The sequence below is a fragment of the Leptonychotes weddellii genome, chromosome 3, assembly GCF_054177405.1.
Source record: "Leptonychotes weddellii isolate Sample4059 chromosome 3, ASM5417740v2, whole genome shotgun sequence".
NCBI classification, from domain to species: Eukaryota; Metazoa; Chordata; class Mammalia; order Carnivora; family Phocidae; genus Leptonychotes; species Leptonychotes weddellii.
Window position 1 is genome coordinate 49,501,078 of NC_138371.1, and position 24,099 is coordinate 49,525,176.

Below are 24,099 nucleotides of genomic sequence, written 5' to 3' on the forward strand. Positions count from 1 at the left end.
ATTTGAAAGGTTTAGGAGAGGGGTGCCTGGGTGACTCAGTCAGTTAAGCATCCACCTCCGGCTCAGGTCATGATCCCAGGGTCCTGGGATCGAGCCCCATGTTGGGCTCTCTGCTCAGTGGGGAGTCTTCTTCTCCTTCTCCCTCTGTCCGTCTCCCTGTTCCACCTCTCTCTCTTTCTCTCTCTCTCTCTCTCATAAATAAATAAATAAATAAATAAATAAATAAATAAATAAAATCTTTAAGAACAAAATGAAAGAAAGAAAAAAAAAAGGTTTAGGAGAAAGGACCTAATTGATCTTTTTTTCCCCCTAATTGATCTTTCAAACTCTTTCCTGTGTCTGTGATCTTAACAAAAATTAGCCATCTGTTTCATTGTTTACTTACTATTTTTCTTGATGGATTAGCCAATATAATCATGACTGTCTTTTGTTTAAGCATGAAAACTATTGGAAGCCAGCATATGCAACAAGGAAATTTTGTTTCCAAAGTACTAGCTGTTAATGCTGACAAGAACTCCCAAGATCAAAGTTAGATAGGAAAGACTTGCACTTGCATCTTTGGACATTTTAATTTAGCAATTGTTTGGATAACAGCTTTGAAAACCACTGGCTTTAGCACCTTAAAGTAAAGCAAACATATCAAGTAATTCATAATAATGTGATTCCTTTACTCTAGAGGGGGTCAAGAGCAAATCAGTACACACTGTCTAATATACATTGTCTGAATTGTTTTGGAAGTCAACTAGTGCACCAACATATTTCTTAATAATAACCCATAATTCCACAATAGTGTGCAATTGTGGAATCATCCTCTCTGGGGAGAGAGCCCTAACACAATCACACCATGGGAAGAAACAATCTCAGTGAATCTGAGAGTAGAGGCATGGTAAAGATAACGGGCTTTGACAGATGGCTATCACATTTTATTTCAGAGCCTGCAGTCATTGTTGAGAAAGCAGGATCAATGACCGTGACTGTGGGAGAAACGTGCACTCTGGAGTGTAAGGTGGCCGGCACTCCCGAACTCTCAGTAGAATGGTACAAGGACGGAAAGCTGTTGACCAGCAGCCAAAAACACAAAGTTAGCTTCTACAACAAAATCTCTTCCTTAAAGATACTCTCTGTTGAAAGGCAAGACGCAGGCACATATACCTTCCAGGTTCAAAACAACGTTGGAAAAAGCAGCTGCACAGCTGTGATTGATGTTTCAGGTCAGTTCTGCCCTATCCCCCTCACCCCCACCATGGCTTATGCGAATGCCTCCATCAGCTTCCTTCTCTCACGGCTCTTCTACTCTTTCAAAGATGATGATCTCTTGCCTTTCCTCACACAGACCGAATGGTCCCTCCCTCTTTTACCCGAAGACTGAAAGATACTGTTGGGGTGCTGGGTACTTCTTGCATCTTGGAATGCAAAGTAGCTGGATCATCACCCATCTCTGTTGCCTGGTTTCATGAGAAAACGAAGATTGTCAGCGGAGCAAAGTACCAAACCACATTTTCAGATAATGTCTGCACATTGCAGCTGAACTCTCTGGACTCCTCAGACATGGGCAATTACACATGCGTGGCTGCTAATGCCGCTGGCTCTGATGAATGTCGTGCAGTGTTGGCTGTACAAGGTCAGTGTTATAGACGCAAACCATTTCTTGCAAATTCCCCTTTGGGTGCACATCCAGACATTTGACACATATTCAAAAGGGCTCTTCATTTTTCATTCAAAGTTGCAACTAAATGAGAAGCTTACAGGCCCTTTTCCATGTTCTCCATGTCTATGTAGAACCACCCTCTTTCGTGAAGGAACCTGAACCTTTGGAAATCCTACCAGGCAAAAATGTCACTTTCACAAGCGTTATTCGAGGGACCCCTCCCTTCAAGGTCGGCTGGTTCAGAGGTGCCAGAGAACTCGTGAGAGGAGACCGGTGCAACATCTATTTTGAAGACACTGTGGCAGAACTGGAATTATTTAATGTTGACATCTCTCAGAGTGGGGAATACACTTGTGTGGTTTCTAACAATGCTGGCCAAACATCCTGCGTGACTCATCTCTCTGTGAAAGGTTTGCTCAAGTGCATTTGCCTTTCCTATTTTCTCTACCCTGACATCTTTGTGTTCTTACTGTGTTTAATTGCTATGCTTTGTCACTCACCAGAACCGGCTACCTTTGTGAAGAAATTAAGTGATCACTCTGTGGAACCAGGGAAGCCCATAATTCTGGAGGGCACCTACACTGGAACACTTCCGATTTCAGTTACCTGGAAAAAGGATGGTTTTAACATAACTCCATCTGAGAGATGCAGCATAGTCACAACAGAGAAAACTTGCATCCTAGAAATTCTAAATAGCACAAAAAGAGATGCAGGACAGTACTCCTGCGAAATTGACAATGAAGCAGGGAGGGATGTTTGCCAAGCTCTGGTATCTACATTAGGTGTGTTGTCTTATTATTCTCTCATTAATGATTGGCATTCATGTAACACAAAGCATGCTTTGTTTGGTGTTCTTTAATTCCAGTTGCTGATTGTGATCCTTTCTTCTTCAGAACCACCTTATTTTGTTACGGAACTAGAACCTCTGGAGGCATCTGTTGGAGATTCAGTTTCTTTACAGTGCCAAGTTGCTGGGACACCAGAAATTACAGTGTCTTGGTACAAAGGAGACACCAAGTTACGGCCAACTCCTGAATACAGGACCTATTTTACAAACAATGTGGCCACACTTGTTTTTAATAAAGTGAATATTAATGACAGTGGAGAGTACACATGTAAAGCAGAAAATAGTATAGGAACTGCTTCTTCAAAGACTGTCTTCAGAATTCAAGGTGATGACATGAATTTAGAAATTAAGAAATTTTTTTATCTTAATCATTTTATCTTTGTGGAGAAATTTTCATTTCATCTACTGATGGCTCAAGTATCGCTTGTCTTCCTACAGAGCGCCAACTTCCACCTTCCTTTGCAAGACAACTGAAAGACATTGAACAGACTGTTGGGTTGCCTGTTACACTCACTTGTCGATTAAATGGCTCTGCACCCATCCAAGTGTGCTGGTATAGAGATGGGGTACTTCTACGAGATGATGAAAACCTACAGACATCATTTGTAGATAATGTGGCAACTTTAAAAATTTTGCAAACTGACTTGAGTCACTCTGGCCAGTACTCCTGCTCAGCTTCTAACCCACTTGGAACAGCATCTTCTAGTGCTAGACTGACAGCAAGAGGTTTGTTCCCATGTTAATCTTTCCCTTTGCAAACCAAACCATGACTTCTTATTCATTGTCAGGATAGAAATGGCCAGTGGAAAAAGTAAAACAAACAAAACACCCACTGCCTTTTCTTTTCATTTTCCAGAACCTAAGAAATCTCCCTTCTTTGACATCAAGCCTGTATCTATAGATGTCATTGCTGGGGAAAGTGCTGACTTTGAGTGTCATGTTACTGGTGCTCAACCAATGCGAATCACTTGGTCAAAAGATAACAAGGAGATACGTCCTGGAGGAAATTACACTATCACATGTGTGGGAAACACTCCCCATCTAAGAATTCTTAAAGTAGGCAAAGGAGACTCTGGTCAATATACTTGCCAGGCAACCAATGATGTTGGCAAAGACATGTGCTCAGCTCAACTCAGTGTAAAAGGTATAATTACATGGCATCTACCAATATCTGTTCTTTCCCATATTTGTGTGATGGTCTTCTAAAAATTCCTTTAGTTTTTAAGTGTTTGAGATAAACTAACTGGGTCATGTTAGAATTTGTATATTAGTGTTGAAAACATTAATCAAGGTTCTGTTTTGTCTTTATATTGTTCTTTAAATTAGTGTTGACTCTAAGTGTGAGCCTATCAGATGGTGTTGTCTAACAAATTTGTTAAGTATTGTTTCAACTATCCAGTCTCATCATTTATTTTCTGTTATATGGTGTTCTGATTTATCATTACTAAATTTTGATCAAATACCTCTATAATACATTAACTTATATGTTTTAGCTTCTGTATCCAAACTATAAAAATAAACTCAACAATTAAATTCTCTATTAAAAGCTTATTTAATAGAAAAACATAACATTTTACCATAAAACTGTCAGAAAATATATTCTTAATTAACCAGTTTAAATATGTATTTATGGGATCTTCAACTACAAACACAAGCTGTTTTTTCCTTTGATTTACTAGAACCTCCCAAGTTTGTTAAGAAACTAGAAGCTTCTAAAGTTGCAAAGCAGGGAGAATCCATCCAACTGGAATGCAAAATAAGTGGTTCCCCAGAAATCAAAGTTGTGTGGTTCCGAAATGACAGTGAACTTCATGAAAGTTGGAAATACAACATGTCATTCGTTAATTCTATGGCACTGCTTACCATCAATGAAGGCAGCACTGAGGACAGTGGGGACTATATCTGTGAAGCTCATAATGGTGTTGGTGAGGCCAGCTGCAGCACAGCCCTGACCGTTAAAGGTTAGACACACTAAGCTTCTTCCTTCTCCTCTGATTGGATTCTTTCTCAGCGATGTTATGAGCTCCAAAATAAAAAGGCTCACTATGGGGATTTGCTTGCAATTCTTAAACTAGTTTTTGTGAATTGTTATTTCTTGCGTTAGCATACTGTCATATGGTTACACCAATCATTCTTAATGATTCTGGATTCTAAAGCATTATCTATCCTTTTTAGTAAGCAAATGTTCTCATCATCTATCTTCTTTTTTTCTGGTAGCACCTCCTGTTTTCACCCAGAAGCCTTCTCCAATAGGAGCTCTTAAAGGTTCTGATGTTATCTTCCAATGTGAAATTTCGGGAACCCCCCCATTTGAAGTGGTGTGGGTTAAAGATCGAAAGCAAGTTCGAAGCAGCAAGAAATTTAAAATCACTTCAAAAAATTTTGATACAAGTCTTCATATCCTTAATCTTGAAGCCTCCGATGTAGGAGAATATCACTGCAAAGCTACTAATGAGGTGGGAAGTGACACGTGTGTTTGCACGGTCAAGTTCAAAGGTTTGTATACGTGGGCACAAAAATATATGTCTCTTCCTTTCATCTTTTCTTGCTTAACTAATAACTTATGTGGCTGTGATTCTTTTTTTCTTCTAACCACAAACTTCTTTCATTAGAACCCCCACGATTTGTGAAAAAGCTAAGCGACACCTCAACCCTTGTTGGGGATGCTGTTGAGTTACGGGCTGTAGTGGAAGGCTTCCAGCCAATTTCTGTTGTCTGGCTGAAAGATAGAGGTGATGTCATCAGAGAGAGTGAAAACACTAGGATTTCATTTATTGATAACGTCGCAACCCTCCAACTTGGGAGCCCCGAACCCTCTGATTCTGGAAAATATGTGTGCCAAATCAAAAATGACGCCGGGATGAGAGAATGTTCAGCAGTCTTGACTGTAGTAGGTTAGTAACAAAGTACAACCTGAGAAAAAAATCAAATTGGCTCATGATCATCATCTGCAAATACTATTCTTACCCCATTATATATTGCTTACACTCTCAGTTTGGAAGCTGACTTTATTTTCAATGCAATATACTTCTTCTTTTAGAACCAGCCAGAATCGTAGAGAAGCCAGAACCCATGACTGTCACTACTGGAAATCCTTTTGCATTAGAGTGTGCAGTGGCTGGAACACCAGAACTTTCAGTCAAGTGGTTCAAAGATGGGAGAGAATTATCTGCAGACGGCAAACATCACATTACATTCATCAACAAAGTGGCTTCCATTAAAATCCCTTGTGCAGAGATGAGCGACAAGGGGTTATATAGCTTTGAAGTGAAAAACAGTGTTGGTAAAAGCACCTGCTCTGTATCTGTTCACGTGTCGGGTGAGTAGTGTGAGGTCTTTATGAATCTGTCATTTTTCCTGGAAAAAAGAAAAAAGAAAAGAAAGCTTCTCTTTAAACGGAAAACTACCCTTCTCCACACAGATCGAGTTGTGCCTCCTTCCTTCATCCGCAAGCTGAAAGACACGAACGCCGTCTTGGGGGCCTCGGCGGTTTTGGAGTGCCGAGTCTCTGGCTCAGCCCCGATTTCAGTTGCCTGGTTTCAGGACGGAAACGAGCTCGTTAGCGGGCCTAAATGCCAGTCCAGCTTCTCGGAAAATGTCTGTACGTTGAACCTGAGCTTACTGGAGCCCTCGGACACAGGCATATACACGTGTGTGGCTGCCAACGTGGCTGGTTCGGATGAATGCTCGGCGGTCCTGACCGTGCAAGGTCAGTGTGCGAGAGGCAAACTGCTGCCGCCCTCACGTCTCTTCCGCGTGACGTGGCGCCTGCCTCGCGGGGAGTTTCTTTCCCTTGTCTTCATTTGCAGTCTTAGTTCCCTTTCCTTTGAGGAGCAAAAGCGCATCTCACCTGAATTTCTTTTTTTCTCTTGATCTCTCCCTCCCCTGGGGTATCCAGAACCCCCCTCTTTCGAACAAATCCCCGACTCTGCGGAAGTTTTACCTGGAACGAGCCTCATCTTCACCAGCGTCATTAGAGGCTCCCCTCCGTTCAAGGTCAAGTGGTTTAAGGGCAGCAGGGAACTGGTGTCAGGGGAGTCGTGCACCATCTCTCTGGAAGATTTTGTGACCGAACTGGAGTTGCTGGAGGTAGAGCCGGCGCAGAGCGGAGACTATTCTTGCCTTGTGACCAATGACGCGGGCAGCGCCTCCTGTACCGCTCATCTCTTTGTGAAAGGTTTGCTCTGTTCTCCGACTCGTGTGTCTCTTAAAATTCCTTTCCAAGTCTTCCTTTGAAGATGCCGAGTTCACCCTCATGTTTCCTCCGTACAGAACCCGCCACGTTTGTGAAAAGGTTGGCTGACTTCAGCGTGGAGACGGGCAGCCCCGTAGTTCTTGAGGCCACGTTTACCGGCACACCTCCCATCTCGGTGAGCTGGTTGAAGAATGAGTTCCCTCTCTCACAGTCTCCGAATTGCAGTATTACCATGACAGAGAAATCGACGATCCTGGAAATTACGGAGAGCACTGTAGAGGATTATGCACAGTACAGTTGCCTGATAGAAAATGAGGCCGGTCAAGATATTTGTGAAGCTCTGGTGTCTGTCTTAGGTGTGTTAACAAGTTAGCTCTTTTTGTTGCTGTCTTTTCCTTCTTTTAAACCATCCTCTTCAGGTTAGCGTGATTGATTGGTTATCATCCTTTGTACCCTAGAACCACCCTATTTCATTGAACCGCTGCAACATGTAGAAGCAACCATCAGAGAACCCACGACTTTACAATGTAAAGTGGATGGAACCCCAGAAATCAGAATTTCTTGGTACAAAGAACACACAAAGCTACGATCAGCTCCTGCATACAAAATGCAATTTAAAAATAATGTCGCCTCTTTGGTAATCAACAAAGTGGATCACAGTGACGTGGGAGAGTATACGTGCAAGGCAGAAAACAGCGTGGGGGCAGTCGCTTCTTCAGCCGTGCTTGTTATCAAAGGTGATGATGGTTTCGTTTAACAAGTCTTGCTGTGTGCTGACAGACCCATTTTCTTAAAAACATCAAAATTGTAATGGCTTGGAATATGTCGTGGCTGTGTTCTCTCTTGTAAATAAGGATTATCTGTAACTTCTTTACAGAGCGCAAACTTCCACCTTCCTTTGCAAGAAAACTGAAGGATGTTCACGAGACTCTTGGTTTCCCAGTTGCGTTTGAATGTCGCATCAATGGCTCAGAACCTCTTCAAGTATCTTGGTACAAGGATGGGGTGCTTTTGAAAGATGATTCTAATTTGCAAACATCTTTTGTTCATAACGTAGCAACCCTTCAGATTTTGCAAACTGACCAGAGCCACGTCGGTCAGTATAATTGTTCAGCTTCTAATCCTCTTGGAACTGCTTCGTCTAGTGCCAAGCTCATTCTCTCAGGTGAGTAGCTCATCACATTACCCTCTTCATTAAAAAAGCTTCACTGCCGTGGGCCACCATAGGACTGGTGCCACTTAGTTTCTGCTCCATGTCTGGGAGCATGAAAACTGAAGTCACCGTGTTGGTCTTCATCCTTTTCAGAGCATGAAGTGCCTCCTTTCTTTGATCTAAAGCCTGTATCGGTAGATCTTGCTCTTGGAGAAAGTGGTTCTTTTAAATGTCATGTAACTGGAACTGGACCCATCAAAATCACTTGGGCCAAAGATAACCGAGAGATTCGCCCTGGAGGCAACTACAAGATGACTTTGGTTGAAAATACTGCCACTCTGACAGTCCTCAAAGTAAGCAAAGGCGACGCTGGGCAGTACACCTGCTACGCAAGCAACGTCGCTGGAAAAGACTCTTGTTCTGCTCACCTGGGTGTGCAAGGTACCTGTTCCAGTCAAGTAGCAACATCGCTTTTGCATTTTCAATATCTTGAAATACAGGAGGAAGGGTGTGCTTCAAAGTTATGTTTAGGACCATGGTCTAGTAATTAGAAGAGGTCAAATGGATCTAGGGCCTTCCAAATGGGGTCAAGTTTTAACACTTTTTATTAAAAAAATATAGAACGAATAAAACATGGACTTGAATGTCCATTTTCAAAGGCTAAAGGTAGAGACTAGGAAAATAGTGAACAAAAGTTTTCACAGAATTGCAAGAAAATCCAAGTTTGAAAGAAATCAGCTTAAGACAAAGAAAAGGAAGTGATCTCAAATGACTTATTTTCCACAGTAGTTTGTAAATTAATGGATTTTGTCGCTCTAGAGGATAACAGATCCCAAACAAGCCCCTCAAGAAGAGTCATCTTGTGCTAACCTCTCCTCCTCCACTAGCCCCACACTTAAATAATAGAGGAAGCCAGAGGGCTAGGGAGAACATCAATATCCGACATGGTGGAAGGCAACCATATCTTTCTGTACCAAGTTCATGGCTGCCGTTGTCATAAATTAAATCCTTAACTCAATGAGCTACTCATCTAACCCATTAGAGAATTTTTGAGGTTTTTTGTGGTGATGGTTTGTAGATATCTTGAAATTAAAATAGAATTGTATTTACCAGCCCATTTGCTCTATGACATTTTTCTAATCATTTTTATTTCTCTGAGCTTGAATTTTTTGTTTCGGTAACGAAGAAAGCCTTGCTCTCCCCCACTGTGAAGGGAAATTATGAGGGTTGAAGAAATATCTATTTAAGATCTATAAGAGAAATTGACATAAATATTAAGACATCTCACCCAGTTTTGTTATTCTGATTCCTCGTGGTACATGTCTGGTATCTTTATAGCCATAGTATATACATCACCCCCGGTTCACATACAGGAGAGTAGTCAAACCCTCTTATTCCTTGTGAACTTCAGAGTGCCTCCAACAACAGATCTAGCCCCTGCCTCTGATCTTGCACTGAAGATAAGATTCTTTTGCTGGGAGGAGGATCACACAATATGGATTAATGTATTTTCCTCCCTTCCGTTTGCAGTAACATTTGGTGTGGGTGCTTACACACATTTTATTTTAAGAAATGTCTACTTAGATTCAACTTAACCATTCTTAACTACTAATTATGAACTATTCTTCCTTGAACTGCATCAAATAATATGTTTTCCAGAGTTAAAGACCTCTCCAACAGAGGGATTCCTTTTTTCACTTCATCTTGAGTTATCCGTGTCTTTTCCATCCCTTAACTTGTGTTTTCCCTCTTGGTTCCATAGAACCACCTAGGTTCATTAAGAAGCTAGAACCTTCAAGAATTGTGAAACAGGATGAATACACAAGATATGAATGTAAAATAGGAGGGTCTCCAGAAATCAAAGTTTTATGGTACAAAGACGAGACTGAAATTCAAGAGAGCAGTAAATTCAGAATGTCATTTCTCGACTCGGTGGCAGTGTTGGAAATGCACAACCTCAGTGTTGAGGACAGCGGAGACTACACGTGTGAGGCCCACAATGCAGCGGGCAGTGCAAGCAGCAGCACTTCCTTAAAAGTTAAAGGTCAGATTTTACTCTTCCTTTGTGTTTTTCACATTGGACTCCTCTCTAGCTGTCCTCTCAGGTCTCTGTTTGACTCTCCAGCAATGTCTTAAAATTTTTGGAGGATACGATCAAAAATTGAAACTGATGTTTTCTGTCTCTGTGATGGAATGGAAAACTGATTCTTACTTGAAACTATATGCTTACAGAATACATCCTGATTTTCCTTTCTTTTCTAACTCAATTACCTTCCAATTGTAGAACCACCCGTTTTCCGCAAAAAGCCTCATCCCATTGAGACGCTGAAAGGAGCTGATGTTCATCTTGAATGTGAGCTTCAGGGTACTCCCCCATTTCAAGTTTCTTGGCATAAAGATAAGAGAGAACTTAGAAGTGGCAAGAAGTACAAGATCATGTCTGAGAACTTCTTGACGAGTATTCACATCCTGAATGTCGATGCTGCAGACATGGGGCCATACCAGTGCAAAGCCACCAACGATGTGGGGAGTGACACTTGTGTTGGTTCTATCACACTGAAAGGTTAGAGCAGCCTCATTCTTTTCTGTCTGCCATTTCCCTTCTAATTTTCTTCCCTCTAATTTTAACGTTCTGTTGGCTTCTTAGTGATTGCTCAGTCCTTTATCACTAGCTGTGTCTTCTACTTTCCCTTTTTTCTCTTCCAAATCCTTTGATGTTTAGTGTGCATCCCACGTCTGAATCCTACCAAATATCATTTTAGACGGTTTTTCCAATGGATTTCATTGAACTCAGAAAGTTGGAGAAGACGAGACATTTGATTCTTTTGGCTTAATATAAACTCTAATATGTCCCTGCTCCCACTCAACAAAAATACCTCTTATTTAAGAAATGGAAACAACATGTTATCACTAGTGGAAGTCCTAGCATTGCATGGCTTGAGGGAGGGTACTACTAGCCCCACACGTTTTAAATGATTTGTCTCTTTTTCATCAGCACCACCAAGATTTGTGAAGAAGCTCAGTGATGTTTCTACCATCATTGGTGAAGAAGTTCAGCTGCAGACTACTATCGAAGGCGCTGAGCCAATATCAGTGGTGTGGTTCAAAGATAAAGGGGAGATTGTCAGAGAAAGTGACAACATATGGGTTTCTTATTCAGAAAATATTGCAACCCTACAGTTTGCAAGAACAGAAATAGCCAATGCTGGGAAGTATACCTGTCAGATCAAAAATGATGCTGGAATGCAAGAGTGCTTTGCCACACTCTCTGTTCTTGGTTAGTACGAGTAGAATAGAACATTACCATGAATACAAAGTAAACACTTACTAGTATCTGTGTTTTCTTTAGCGTTTCAGTTTGAATGTAAATTTTGAATGTAATTTCTGTCTCGCTCCAGAACCTGCAGCAATCGTGGAAAAGCCAGAATCCATAAGAGTTACCGCAGGAGATACCTGTACCTTGGAGTGCACAGTCACAGGCACACCCGAACTCAGTACCAAGTGGCTCAAGGATGGAAAAGAACTGACAAGTGACAGCAAATACAAAATAAGCTTCTTCAACAAAGCATCTGGCCTTAAGATCATCAATGTGGCACCTAGTGACAGTGGCATATACAGTTTCGAGGTGCAAAACCCTGTGGGCAAAGACACCTGTACAGCCTCAGTTCAAGTTTCAGGTTGGTTGGTGGGGCTTTTATTTCAGTGGCATCATAATGTAGTTCCTGATTTACATAATGTGTGTTTGGGAAGCTCCATCGTCTTCAGCGGGACATGGGTCTGACCTCCTCTGCATCAGCAAAATCAGAGGTTACATCCGCGTAGAGTTGGAAGAAAACCAATTCCAAAGTTAGATCCCTTTCTCATGGAGAAATTTCCACAATTCAGAGTGGTAGGAGTAAAACTTAACCCCTGGAGAAGGATAAAGTTGTCTTTAACTATCGCTTATGCTGGAATAATTCACCGTATAATGGTTCACAGTGATGAGAGACCAAAACCCCTCCCACGTCAGCTAGCACGTCTTGCCCATTGATTCTCAAGGCTTCCAACCGTGTGAACCCAGAGGGACTTCTTCGATACCCTGGCAAGAAAGCCCAGTGGATCTAGGGGTATTCCATCAAGAAGACAATAATTCTCTTTTCAAATCATTTTATAACTGGTGTCCCTTGTTTGTTTGATTTTTTTTTATCACATTCAGACCGAATTGTTCCTCCTTCATTCACGAGAAAATTGAAAGAGACGAATGGTCTGTCTGGTTCCTCAGTTGTCATGGAGTGCAAAGTCTATGGGTCACCGCCAATCTCTGTCTCCTGGTTCCATGAAGGAAATGAGATCAGCAGTGGAAGGAAATACCAGACCACCCTGACAGATAACACTTGTGCTTTAACTGTGAACATGCTAGAAGAATCAGATGCCGGTGACTACACGTGTGTAGCTACTAACGTGGCCGGTTCTGATGAATGCAGTGCTCCTTTGACTGTGAGAGGTCAGTTAAAACGACAGGAAACTAGAACTGCATTTCATAACGTATTAAGCGTGTTTATCATCAAAATTGAAAAATATTAAATTGCTCTTGGTATGTGATTTTTGTTTAGAGCCACCATCCTTTGTTCAGAAACCTGAGGCCATGGATGTGTTAACGGGAGCCAATGTAACTTTCACAAGCATCGTAAAAGGAACGCCTCCTCTCAGCGTCAGCTGGTTCAAGGGTAGCAGTGAACTGGTACCAGGGGACAGGTGTAATGTATCTCTGGAGCATTCTGTCGCTGAGCTGGAGTTGTTTGATGTAGAGACAACACAGAGTGGAGAATATACCTGCATAGTTAGTAATGAAGCTGGCAGAGTTTCTTGTACGACACATCTCTATGTAAAAGGTTTGTTTGACTGCTAGTCCGCATTTTTACAACTGACGTACGTGAAGTAACAGCTGTGTCTATATCTGAATGTATGTGTGTTTGATTTCGTATTTTCCCATTTGCTTACTACAGCCCCAGCCAAATTTGTGAAAAGGCTCAATGACTACAGCATAGGGAAAGGAAAACCCCTGATTCTAGAGGGCACGTACACTGGAACTCCTCCCATTTCAGTTACATGGAAGAAAAATGGCGTAAATATAACTCCTTCTCAGAGGTGTAATATAACCACAACTGAAAAATCTGCAATCCTGGAAATTCCAAGTAGCACCGTGGAGGATGCAGGACAGTACAACTGCTACATTGAAAATGCTTCTGGAAAAGATTCCTGTTCGGCACAAATACTGATACTAGGTTTGTTACAATCCCGCCTTCATAGCGTCATATGTGAATAATCATTCTGGCGTGTCTCTTCGTGACTGATTATCTCTCTTGCCTGCAGAACCACCGTATTTTGTCAAGCAGTTGGAGCCTGTTAAGGTCACCGTTGGAGATTCTGCCTCTTTACAATGTCAAATTGCTGGGACGCCTGAAATTGGGGTGTCTTGGTACAAAGGAGATACAAAATTAAGACCTACTGCCACCTGCAAAATGCATTTTAAGAACAATGTCGCTACACTGGTTTTCAACCAGGTTGATAGTAACGACAGTGGAGAATATATCTGCAGAGCTGAAAACAGCGTGGGAGAAGTTTCTTCATCAACGTTCCTTACTGTCCAAGGTGATTGCATAAAAGTGAATGGATTTGTGTTTCTTTTGAACACGATTTAAAATACCTGGCAAAGGTCTTCTTTTTAAGAAAATCTTGCCCAAGGCAGAATGTTCTGCTTAAGAAATTCTGTCTACGGTTAGTGGCTCATCCTTTTCTGTAGCTGGGAGAGATAAGAGAACTAAATTTTCATTTGGAAGGAACATAACAATCACTTGTGTCTATCATTAAATCTTTCAGAAAAATGAGTAACCATATTTTTTTTTGTTAAAGACTGTATTTATTTATTTGACAGAGAGAGACACAGCGAGAGAGGGAACACAAGCAGGGGGAGTGAGAGAGGGAGAAGCAGGCTCCCAGCCGAGCAGGGAGCCCGATGTGGGACTCGATCCCAGGACCCCGGGATCATGACCTGAGCTGAAGGCAGACGCGTAACGACTGAGCCACCCAGGCGCCCCGAGTAACCATATTTTTAAAATTTCACTTCATGAGTGTCCCACAAGGCAATCTTAAAAAGTGGGAGAATCTGCTGCGTGCCTGGAGATGTACCTTAAACCAATCAATTACTCTTTGGGCTTACATATTTTTGTACCTAGTATGCATTAGGGTGACCACAGAGTGAAAATTTTGCCCTGAAAGTTTGTAAGTTTTTCTTTGTATCCAAGTTAATTCAAGAGCTGTTAGTACCTCCTAATATTTTTATAGACATACTATTATCTATACAGCAATCACTGTGAGAAGGATATTCAGCAAATTAAAAATATATCCAGAAGTACTCATTATTTTAATTCTGTTCCTACAGAGCAAAAACTGCCACCATCATTTTCTCGGCAGTTGCGAGATGTTCAAGAAACGGTCGGACTGCCAGTTGTGTTTGAATGTACCATACGTGGATCAGAACCTATCTCGGTGTCTTGGTATAAAGATGACAAGCCGTTGAAAGATGGCCCAAATGTACAAACATCGTTTTTAGATAACGTGGCCACTCTCAACATCTTTAAAACAGACCGGAGCCTTGCGGGCCAGTATTCTTGCACAGCTACGAACACTATAGGGTCTGCTTCCTCCAGTGCCAGGCTCATTCTCACAGGTTTGTGGCTGCTTCAGCTTCTTTCTGTTTCTGTAATTAAAATTTCTATCCTCAAAATTAAGGAGAAAACACCACTGTTTCTGTAGAGTGGGATGGCTATGGAGCCTGAAACTGTGTCCTTCTGCTCTGCTTTTAGAGGGGAAGAATCCACCCTTCTTTGACATCCCCGTCACCCCTGTGGATGCTGTGGTTGGGGACAGTGCTGACTTTGAGTGCCACGTTACTGGGACGCAACCAATAAAGGTCGCCTGGGCCAAAGACAACAGAGAGATACGAAGTGGCGGAAACTACCAGATCAGTTACCTGGAAAACACTGCCCACCTGACAATTCTGAGAGTAGACAAGGGAGACTCTGGGCAATATAGCTGCTATGCTGTGAATGAAGTGGGAAAGGACTCGTGCACAGCTCAACTTAATATAAAAGGTATCGTTTATTTTGCATAATCGCTTCCTGTTCTTTCCCAAGGGTGCAGTTTCTATTAGGGCAGTGAAATTTAGGCCAGTTTTAAACAAATGACAAAAATGTTGAAGAAGAAATAAGTTCCTCTAGAGAAAAAGTGATCTTTTTAAATCCATATTTTTCTAAAACTCCATATATCCTACATAACCCTAAGACCACCCTCTTCTTCTTTTATTTTTTACAAGTACGTGGTTCTGTAAATGGCCGTAAGTTATTTTTATCATTTATCCCATAAATCAGAGAACAGTTCAGAATAAGCTTGTGGAATGAGGCAGAAATGTTTAGAAACGTACGCTGATTCACTGTATTTAGTTAGTCAGCATTAACTTTTTTTTTTTTTAACTTTTAATGTACAATAGGACTTTTTCTTGAAAAGCCTCCTATCAGTAACGTGCTTCTGGCTTCCTTTTCATATATCCTTGCAATTTCTTGCAGAGCGGCTCATCCCACCAAGTTTCACTAAAAAGCTCTCGGAGACCGTTGAGGAAACGGAAGGGAATTCTTTCAGGCTCGAGGGCCGTGTTGCCGGTTCCCAGCCTATATCGGTTGCATGGTACAAGAATAATATAGAGATACATCCAACTTCTAACTGTGAGATTATATTCAAGAACAACACGCTCCTGCTGCATGTCAAGAAGGCGGGCAAGGGCGATGCTGGTTTGTACACATGCAAAGTGTCAAATGATGCAGGCTCTGCTCTGTGTACATCTTCAATTGTCATCAAAGGTGAGTCAACGTCGCTGCCCCCAGCCTCCTCCAGTGTTCTTATTGCCTATTAGCTAGGCCTGTGCATTTCTTCTGACATGTGCATTTCTTCTTTAACTCTGTTGGCCAAGTAAGTTCTAGCAGATACACAGTTGACTCTTGAACAACTGGGAGGCTAGGATCACCGATCAATCCCCGTGTAACTTTTGACTCTTCCAAAACTTTACTAATAGCATCCTGTTGACTGGAGGCCTTACCAATAACACAGTCGATTATATATTCTTACAATACAGTGAGCTAGAGAAAAGAACACATCCGTATATAAGTGGACCTGCACCGTTCAAACCCATGTTGTTTAAGGGCTAACAGTAAATATACATGATGTCATTGGCTTGCCATAATTCCATATATATTTACTTGAAATACATACTATTTGTAATTTACATGGCCAGCAAAGTAGGTGTTATATAATAAATGGACTAAAATCTTAGCATGTGAATCATATCCCAAAATTCTCTCAGGCAGTTAGAAATCTAAGTCTACTTGGAAATTCATGCCTCAGTAATATATAAATTTTTATGAAGCACGTTTATTTTGAAAAATTCTTAAATTTTCATCATGGAAAACTGCATTAGTTTTGCTTCTTAGAAGTTATATCACATTCTGAAACATTCTCTTTTCTATTTCTAAAGGATTATTGTTTGACATACATTGCCCAAAGCTTTTAGCCTGTAAATGAGTATTAATCCCAGACAAAAGAGTAAAACTTGCTCAAAAGGAAAAAAAAGATGAGAGGAAATATGCTGCATATTATTATAGAAGATGTATTTACATATATAGTCCTAGCTTGAGGGAAAGAAATAGACTGTATCTTTTAAGGAGATCCGTTTTTTCTGATCCTCTGACCATAAAATGGCTTCATCCAGATGATTATGATGCAGATTCATCAAAATCACTTTACAAGCCAATTTTCTTGGAGCAGCTTAGGGCTTGATTACCAACTCTGATGTGATATAGTTGGCCATTTCAGGGCTCATGCATAGATAACAGGTTAATACCACGAATGGGCTGGTATCGTTGAGTTGTCTTAACTTAAAAGACACTCATTTTATAGAATTTAAGTGCATTTAGTTTTAAAATATGTTTAATAAAACAAAAAACGTATCCTTAGCGGTGGCTTATATTCATTATTTACATCCCTGGTGGTTCTGCCATTGAGTAGATAAGTACTTTGTATCACATTCTGAAGCTATTTCTTTGTAGAATTAAAAAAAAAAAAAGACATCACAAGTTTTAATCATTACAATCATGAATATTGCCTTATGTTTATATCTAGTTCTCAGAATCATTGAATAAAACCATTACATAATACTGAGTTGTACACGGCCTTCCTACCATGTTACCTGTATATTCTTCATTGGTTTTCAGTTGAACACTGAGCTTCAACTGCTGTTTCCTTTGGGCAAAGATTAGATTTTAAATGCTACTATAGCCGCATTTCATAGCTAAAGATGAATATCAGAGAAAGTCACGTATTATGATGTGGGCTCACAGATTACTCAAATGTTGGCTTTCTTTCCCAGAGGGCAGCAAGAACTGCTGCTCTAGATGAGCAGAATTCCCCAGGAGGCCCTTCTTTCTTAGGGCACAGCAAAAATGCAGCTATCTGCAGGTGCGAGAGAATCAATAGTGTGCTATATGGCACAGAGGTTTATAGGAACTGCCAGTTGCCATGTTTGCAGTGCTTACTCAGGACACAGAGGCTTGCATGATTTTTGGTCAACATGGCATCCGTTCTTTGCTTGTTTTTCAACCTTTATCTTTAAAAACTCCAACAAATGTAACTGTTGTCTTCAGAGAGGAATCAGCCTTGATTCAGTTACTGATTCCGTTCTACTATAGCAACTGGTACTACTGGTATTACCCGTTAGAGGCAAAACTGGCTTCTTTTCTGGCATCTAAAACTTTTTTGCCTTTATGTTCCTTTTAAGTTTAAAACCATCTTTGTACTTCCAGAACCTAAGAAGCCGCCTGTGTTTGACCAGCACCTTGCTCCAGTAACAGCAAGTGAAGGAGAATCTGTGCAGCTCAGCTGCCATGTGCAGGGATCAGAACCGATCAAGATCCAGTGGTTGAAGGCTGGGAGGGAAGTAAAGCCCTCAGACAGGTGTAGCTTCAGCTTTGCTGGCGGGACTGCCGTGCTGGAACTGAAGGACGTGGCTAAAGCAGATTCGGGAGATTATGTGTGCAAAGCTTCAAATGTGGCTGGAAGTGACACTTCAAAATCCAAAGTGACCATCAAAGGTACAGATACCTCAGAAGTAGTATTCCAATTAAGCCAATGACCAGTCCCATTTATTTGCATATTACAACTTAAATAAGAACGGAATTCAATTTCTAGAAACATCAATTATTGCTCATTTGCAATTTATAGCCTCCTTGTTATAACTGAAGTATTACATAATCCAATGGAAATAATTTTGATACAAATTGTCTGACATTACCCCAAGTTCACCAACCTATTTCTTGTACCTCTTTCCACCATATCCAAGAAGGTGTAACTAAGTTCCAAAAATGATGCTCTGATAATGTGACGTGAGGGAATCTGATGTCATAGTCCTGGAGGAATTCTATCGAATAAAGCCAAGTCTAGAAATATAAAATTGGACACTGCTATTATGATTGTAGTTCAACCTGCATGTGAAAGCTGCCACTAGTTATAAATGTCTGTGAAACTGCTTTATCTTCCGTAGTCCACTCTCGTACATAGTGAGTCCTAGAGTGAATGATGTCTTTGACACTGCCAAATTTCTAAAGCTCATTTTACAGAGGAATTATTCCAATTTTAAGGTAACTGTGACAACAAAACATGTAAATGTGTCTTTCAGACAAACCAGCCGCAGTCCCAGCAGCTAAGAAAGCGGCAGTTGATGGGAAACTCTTCTTCGTGTCAGAACCTCAGAGTATCAGAGTCATAGAAAGTAAGTACTTTGTGAACCAGTATGTCTTCATCTATCTTGTACAGTTTTACTGCCGATTTAATTTTGGAAGAACTGATTTGGGAAAATTAGGTTTTTTTAATTCATTTGCTTTCATTCTTCCCTAGAAACCACCGCAACATTCATTGCAAAAGTTGGAGGTGATCCAATCCCAAATGTTAAATGGACAAAAGGGAAATGGAGGCAACTGAACCAGGGCGGTCGCATTCTTATCCACCAGAAAGGTGACGAAGCAAAGCTGGAGATTAGGGACACCACAAAAACCGATTCTGGATTGTATCGGTGTGTCGCATTTAATAAACACGGCGAAATTGAAAGTAACGTTAACCTACAGGTGGATGAAAGGAAGAAACAGGAGAAGATTGAAGGAGATCTGAGAGCAATGCTGAAAAAGTAAGTTCAATTAAAAAAACAAAAAACAAAAAACCACGCATGGCCATTTTCCATTCACAAAAGAGATCTCTCAAGGGGCATGGGCCATCCCCTCCAAGATTCTGATGGTAAATGAACATAAGCACACAGACATTCTCACAAAAGCATATAAGCAAATACCCAATATTTGGGCATAGGTTAGCAGTTCATGAAGATCAGTTTCTGAATGATCATAAGAAAGTTTTGAGAAGGAAGTGAATCTTTATTAAAATTTTAGACAAAGGAAATGGCCAATGGAGAACTTTGTATCTGTCTCAATATGAAATTTTTGTTTCTATGTAGTATTTCTCATGTTCTGAATTCTTTTCTAGATCAACACTTGAAACATTTCCATAATTACCAATACTTTCAACACAAATTACGTTTCAACATAGTCAATTACTAAATTAATCAGCATTTGCTTTCCACACATCTTTCCCATGACATATGATATTTATCCCTTATTAATGCTTTCCATTGCTGTTACTGCTTTTCCTTTTAATTATTTCATTAGACTCTTTGGTAGTAAAATTTACAAATATATATTCTTTCTTAAATTCATTGATTACATTTTGGTACCTTGTTACAATGGTCCAATCTTAATCTACTTCATCACCAAACCCACATTTTTTTTTTTTGTGAACACGGTAAAACTGTCATTTCTTGAACAAAGGACATAGCACTATGCCTTTGTGAGGGGAACAAAAAACCTTAATGGTACTTATGATCTTTAAATGATGATAGGCAATTCAAAATAAGTAGAAGACAGGTGATTTATGTTTATTTCTGATTTCATTTAGGACTCCAGTCTTAAAGAAAGGATCTGGAGAAGAAGAAGAAATCGATATCATGGAACTTCTCAAAAATGTTGATCCTAAAGAATATGAAAAATATGCTCGCATGTATGGAATCACTGACTTCCGAGGTCTTCTTCAAGCATTTGAACTGCTAAAGCAAAGTCAAGAAGAAGAGACACATAGATTGGTATGATCTTTTGTGTATAGCATCATCTTAAAAATTTACATTTGAAACATCTAATATATATCCATTGAATTTCCAGAACCCTACAGCTATATGAGATCATTTAATGTAACCTAAGCAGCATCAGTAATGGAAGATGAATATAATCCTGCATCCTCTAATTCAATTTTTTTCCATATGTAATACTTCTACTTTTTCCTCCTTAGGAAATTGAGGAAATAGAGAAGTCAGAGAAGGATGAAAAGGAATTTGAGGAACTTGTATCATTTATTCAGCAAAGGCTATCACAGACAGAGGTAAAGTGAATCATGAAGATAATACAGTGAACAGATTGTTATTGGGAATTATGAGAGAAGGAGTGACTAATGTGTGTTAATTCCTTATTCTCCTAGCCTGTCACTCTGATCAAGGACATTGAGAATCAGACAGTTTTGAAAGATGATGATGCTGTGTTTGAAATTGACATTAAGATTAATTATCCAGAAATCAAGCTTTCATGGTACAAAGGGACTGAAAAACTGGAACCCAGTGATAAATTTGAAATAAGTATCGATGGTGATCGGCATACACTCAGAGTCAAAAACTGTCAACTTAAAGATCAGGGCAATTATAGATTGGTGTGTGGTCCACACATCGCTAGTGCTAAACTAACTGTAATCGGTAAGTAAAAAGCATTTTATTAAAAAAAAAAAAAACTTGTGAGATTCACTTACTATTGAGCACATCTGCATGTGATATCAAACAAAATGTTTTCTGTGTCATACCTGCAGAGCCTGCTTGGGAACGGCATCTTCAGGACGTTACTTTGAAAGAAGGCCAGACTTGCACCATGACATGCCAATTTTCCGTGCCAAACGTAAAATCTGAATGGTTCAGAAATGGCAGAATCCTTAAGCCCCAAGGTAGACATAAGACAGAAGTGGAACACAAAGTCCATAAGCTGACCATTGCAGATGTTCGAGCAGAAGACCAGGGACAGTACACCTGCAAATATGAAGACCTTGAAACTTCAGCAGAGCTCAGAATTGAAGGTGGGTGAACGGCCACAGCTGGGGTTATTAGTGCACAGGTCAGTGGCAGACGTGGTGCAGGACCCCTCCCGCGGCCGCCCTGCCATTACGCATATTCCAAAGTGGTCGTGTGTTCTCCTTTCCCAGCACACACTCACAGCATTCATTCACATCTCAAGATGCACACGAAATCAAAAGGGAAATGTTCACACAAGTGCCGGATCTTCTCCATGGGTTTTTTTGACCGAAGGCAAATTACAATCCAAACGAAGACATGACTGTCTAACAGTTATTTAAATTCTGTAATTCTGCTAAATTCAATCATTCTTTATAATTTTACTAAATTGCATAATTCTCACATCTATGATTCTCATTCTAAGACAGAGATCTTGGAAATGACCAGATTTCATAGCTATAGCTAAAAGATCTTGGCTAACTCTAATAGATCTAAAAAAAATCTATTTTGTTTATAGAAATTAATTTGAATCTACTTGTCTGAAACTTACTAGATAAAATTAACAACAGATGTCATGTGTGATTAGCAGCTATTTTTCAAAAATAACTATTTTATGTGAGGATTGTATTCCAACCTTCTAAATCTCTGAAGTAAAAGGAAATCTCGGGATTTAGGAGCAATAATATTTATCTCCTAATCTTTTGATCATATGCACTGTCTGAAGACACCCTTGGACTGTAGTGAGCAACATTTTAGCTATAATGATAGCATCTACTTCCAGTGGGTGCCCATTTATAGTTTTTGAAATAAAACTATAAGACTTAGATACACAAACATTTCAACTTCTCTGACTTGCTTTAAGTGACTATCAATGCCTGGTTGTATTTTAAGGTTCAAAAATTTTTAGTAGGTTTCCATATAAAGGATCCAGTTGAAACCACTTCTCATTTTTTAAATAATTGCATTCTTATATGATCCTTCAAAAAATAAAAGGCTCACCAGAGTACTTATGATGTCTCAGATGTTCTCGATATTGTTATACATTGAATTCCAGACTTCTAGACAAAATCCTGCAAAAGGGCCTTCTACTGCAGCCCATTCTCCTACTAAATACCCCTGCCGTTCATTCCCAGGGGCACAGGGGGCATGACCCCTTTGTGCATGGCCACAGGTGTTTACAAAGCAGGTTTCAGAACTCTTAAAAATGAACCATCTGAAATTTAGAAGTTCAGACTTCCTCTTGAGTTTAAAATTATTTCACAAGGAAAGTTATAACACAGTAAATAATAAACAATTCTAGGTCCTGAATAGCAAAATTCTTTTACAGAAGAAAGAATTTAAAAGTGGAATAAGTTACACAGTAAAATTAAGTTTATGTTCCCTTTATTTTGAACCCCCAATTTCACTAACATTTTTAAAGTTTAATTTGACTTTAGGGTCATAAGCCCCTTTGACTATTGCCTTTGTGCAAATATTTTAAGGGCTCCCAGGGATTTCTTTACACTTTCCTACATTGGTTCTGAAGAAATACACTTAAGTATTGGGATGATTTCTTGTTACTGATGCATAAAAGAGCACTTTCTTTTTGTTTTATATTTTCAGCCTTTGTTATTTTTCTAATTGGATACATAGGTTGAGGCTTTAAATACCTGAGGGGAAAGCACAGTGAAAAGCCTTCCTCCCTATACAATCTAACTTTGAATCTTCTTTGTACTTAAACAGCTGAACCAATTCAGTTTACGAGACGCATACAGAACATTGTGGTGAGCGAGCATCAGTCTGCCACCTTTGAATGTGAAGTGTCCTTTGATGATGCTATTGTAACATGGTACAAAGGACCAACAGAACTAACCGAGAGCCAGAAGTACAACTTTAGGAATGATGGTCGCTGCCATTATATGACCATTCACAATGTGACCCCAGATGATGAAGGTAATTTAGTTGATGGCATCCCCGTGAATATATAATTTAAATCTTGTCTGTTTTATATATTCTACCCTAGCTTACACTTACACTCTGTAATTCTATATAGAATACGTTTTTTTAGGAAAGAGAAGGATAAATAAATCCATACTGTATTTAAATAAAGAAGTGTTATTTATAAATGTATCAGAAAACAAAAGTTTGATGATTCTTCTTAGGTGTCTATTCAGTAATTGCTCGACTGGAACCGAGAGGTGAAGCAAGAAGCACAGCAGAGCTGTACTTAACAACCAAAGGTCAGAAAACACCCCATTTAAGCCACATTGCAATCCCTGAAACAAACAATCCCGCCCAGACGACTCTAAATACAAAAATGTCATTTTTTTTTTCTTTTGCAGAAATCAAGCTTGAGATGAAGCCTCCTGGTAAGTTTAAAAAAACAAAACAAAACAAAGCCTTGCTCAAATATATTCAGTAGAATTTTGTAAATGACAGAAGCCAAACTGAAATGTCTAAAAATATGATTTAGGTTTTTCAGTAAGATATTATTTGGCAAAATAATTTTCAGGAAATAACATAAATGTTAGGCTTTGGGAGCTTGGGAAATTAGAGATAATAAGGTCTCATTCAGCTGATATCTAGGATATTGCCAAAACTGTGTGGCCATAGAACAGAACCAATTTTTACAGGGAATAAACATACCTATGTGGTTGCATACAAAAGAATCCTAATTATCTCTGTGTCTATGTATTAGATTCTGTTGTTGGAAACGCCTGACAAACACATCTTAGCTGTCTAATAAATATCTGTGGTTTCAGTCCCTCTATGCTTACCCTTAATTGTTCCTTTCCAGATATTCCTGACTCCAGAGTTCCCATCCCAACCATGCCTATCAGAGCAGTACCTCCAGAAGGTAAGACCCAGCACAACACCTGCGCTTGCAGCAACGATATTCTATATATACCACAAGGAAATTAGCGATGCCGAACCACAGTAGAGAGCCAGAGCACAGCCTTGCATGTCATATTCTTCACTGTGTAATTAAAAATCAAAGCAAGAGAGTAGTAACAATTATATATGCTATTTTTATTTGCTCTGATTG

At 39.9% G+C, this 24,099-nt stretch overlaps 1 protein-coding gene across 22 annotated transcripts in view; it reads left to right on the plus strand.

Moving 5' to 3' along the window:
• Nucleotides 1-24,099, plus strand: part of TTN (titin) — a 270,727-nt gene that overhangs the window by 82,117 nt on the left and 164,511 nt on the right. For all 22 annotated transcript variants that reach the window (XM_081814090.1, XM_081814067.1, XM_081814082.1 and 19 more), the window contains 39 exons: nt 933-1,211; nt 1,334-1,621; nt 1,780-2,058; nt 2,152-2,430; nt 2,542-2,820; nt 2,934-3,221; nt 3,352-3,639; nt 4,175-4,456; nt 4,713-4,991; nt 5,108-5,389; nt 5,536-5,814; nt 5,917-6,204; nt 6,394-6,672; nt 6,768-7,046; nt 7,149-7,427; nt 7,568-7,855; nt 7,997-8,284; nt 9,606-9,887; nt 10,128-10,406; nt 10,839-11,120; nt 11,242-11,520; nt 12,039-12,326; nt 12,436-12,714; nt 12,829-13,107; nt 13,196-13,474; nt 14,265-14,552; nt 14,689-14,976; nt 15,448-15,738; nt 17,734-18,021; nt 18,606-18,698; nt 18,824-19,109; nt 19,928-20,111; nt 20,315-20,404; nt 20,501-20,768; nt 20,879-21,139; nt 22,797-23,006; nt 23,216-23,293; nt 23,396-23,422; nt 23,851-23,910. In XM_081814090.1, the coding sequence (XP_081670216.1) occupies nt 933-1,211; nt 1,334-1,621; nt 1,780-2,058; nt 2,152-2,430; nt 2,542-2,820; nt 2,934-3,221; nt 3,352-3,639; nt 4,175-4,456; nt 4,713-4,991; nt 5,108-5,389; nt 5,536-5,814; nt 5,917-6,204; nt 6,394-6,672; nt 6,768-7,046; nt 7,149-7,427; nt 7,568-7,855; nt 7,997-8,284; nt 9,606-9,887; nt 10,128-10,406; nt 10,839-11,120; nt 11,242-11,520; nt 12,039-12,326; nt 12,436-12,714; nt 12,829-13,107; nt 13,196-13,474; nt 14,265-14,552; nt 14,689-14,976; nt 15,448-15,738; nt 17,734-18,021; nt 18,606-18,698; nt 18,824-19,109; nt 19,928-20,111; nt 20,315-20,404; nt 20,501-20,768; nt 20,879-21,139; nt 22,797-23,006; nt 23,216-23,293; nt 23,396-23,422; nt 23,851-23,910 (9,762 nt within the window). The remainder of the gene's footprint in view (nt 1-932; nt 1,212-1,333; nt 1,622-1,779; nt 2,059-2,151; nt 2,431-2,541; nt 2,821-2,933; nt 3,222-3,351; nt 3,640-4,174; nt 4,457-4,712; nt 4,992-5,107; nt 5,390-5,535; nt 5,815-5,916; nt 6,205-6,393; nt 6,673-6,767; nt 7,047-7,148; nt 7,428-7,567; nt 7,856-7,996; nt 8,285-9,605; nt 9,888-10,127; nt 10,407-10,838; nt 11,121-11,241; nt 11,521-12,038; nt 12,327-12,435; nt 12,715-12,828; nt 13,108-13,195; nt 13,475-14,264; nt 14,553-14,688; nt 14,977-15,447; nt 15,739-17,733; nt 18,022-18,605; nt 18,699-18,823; nt 19,110-19,927; nt 20,112-20,314; nt 20,405-20,500; nt 20,769-20,878; nt 21,140-22,796; nt 23,007-23,215; nt 23,294-23,395; nt 23,423-23,850; nt 23,911-24,099) is intronic.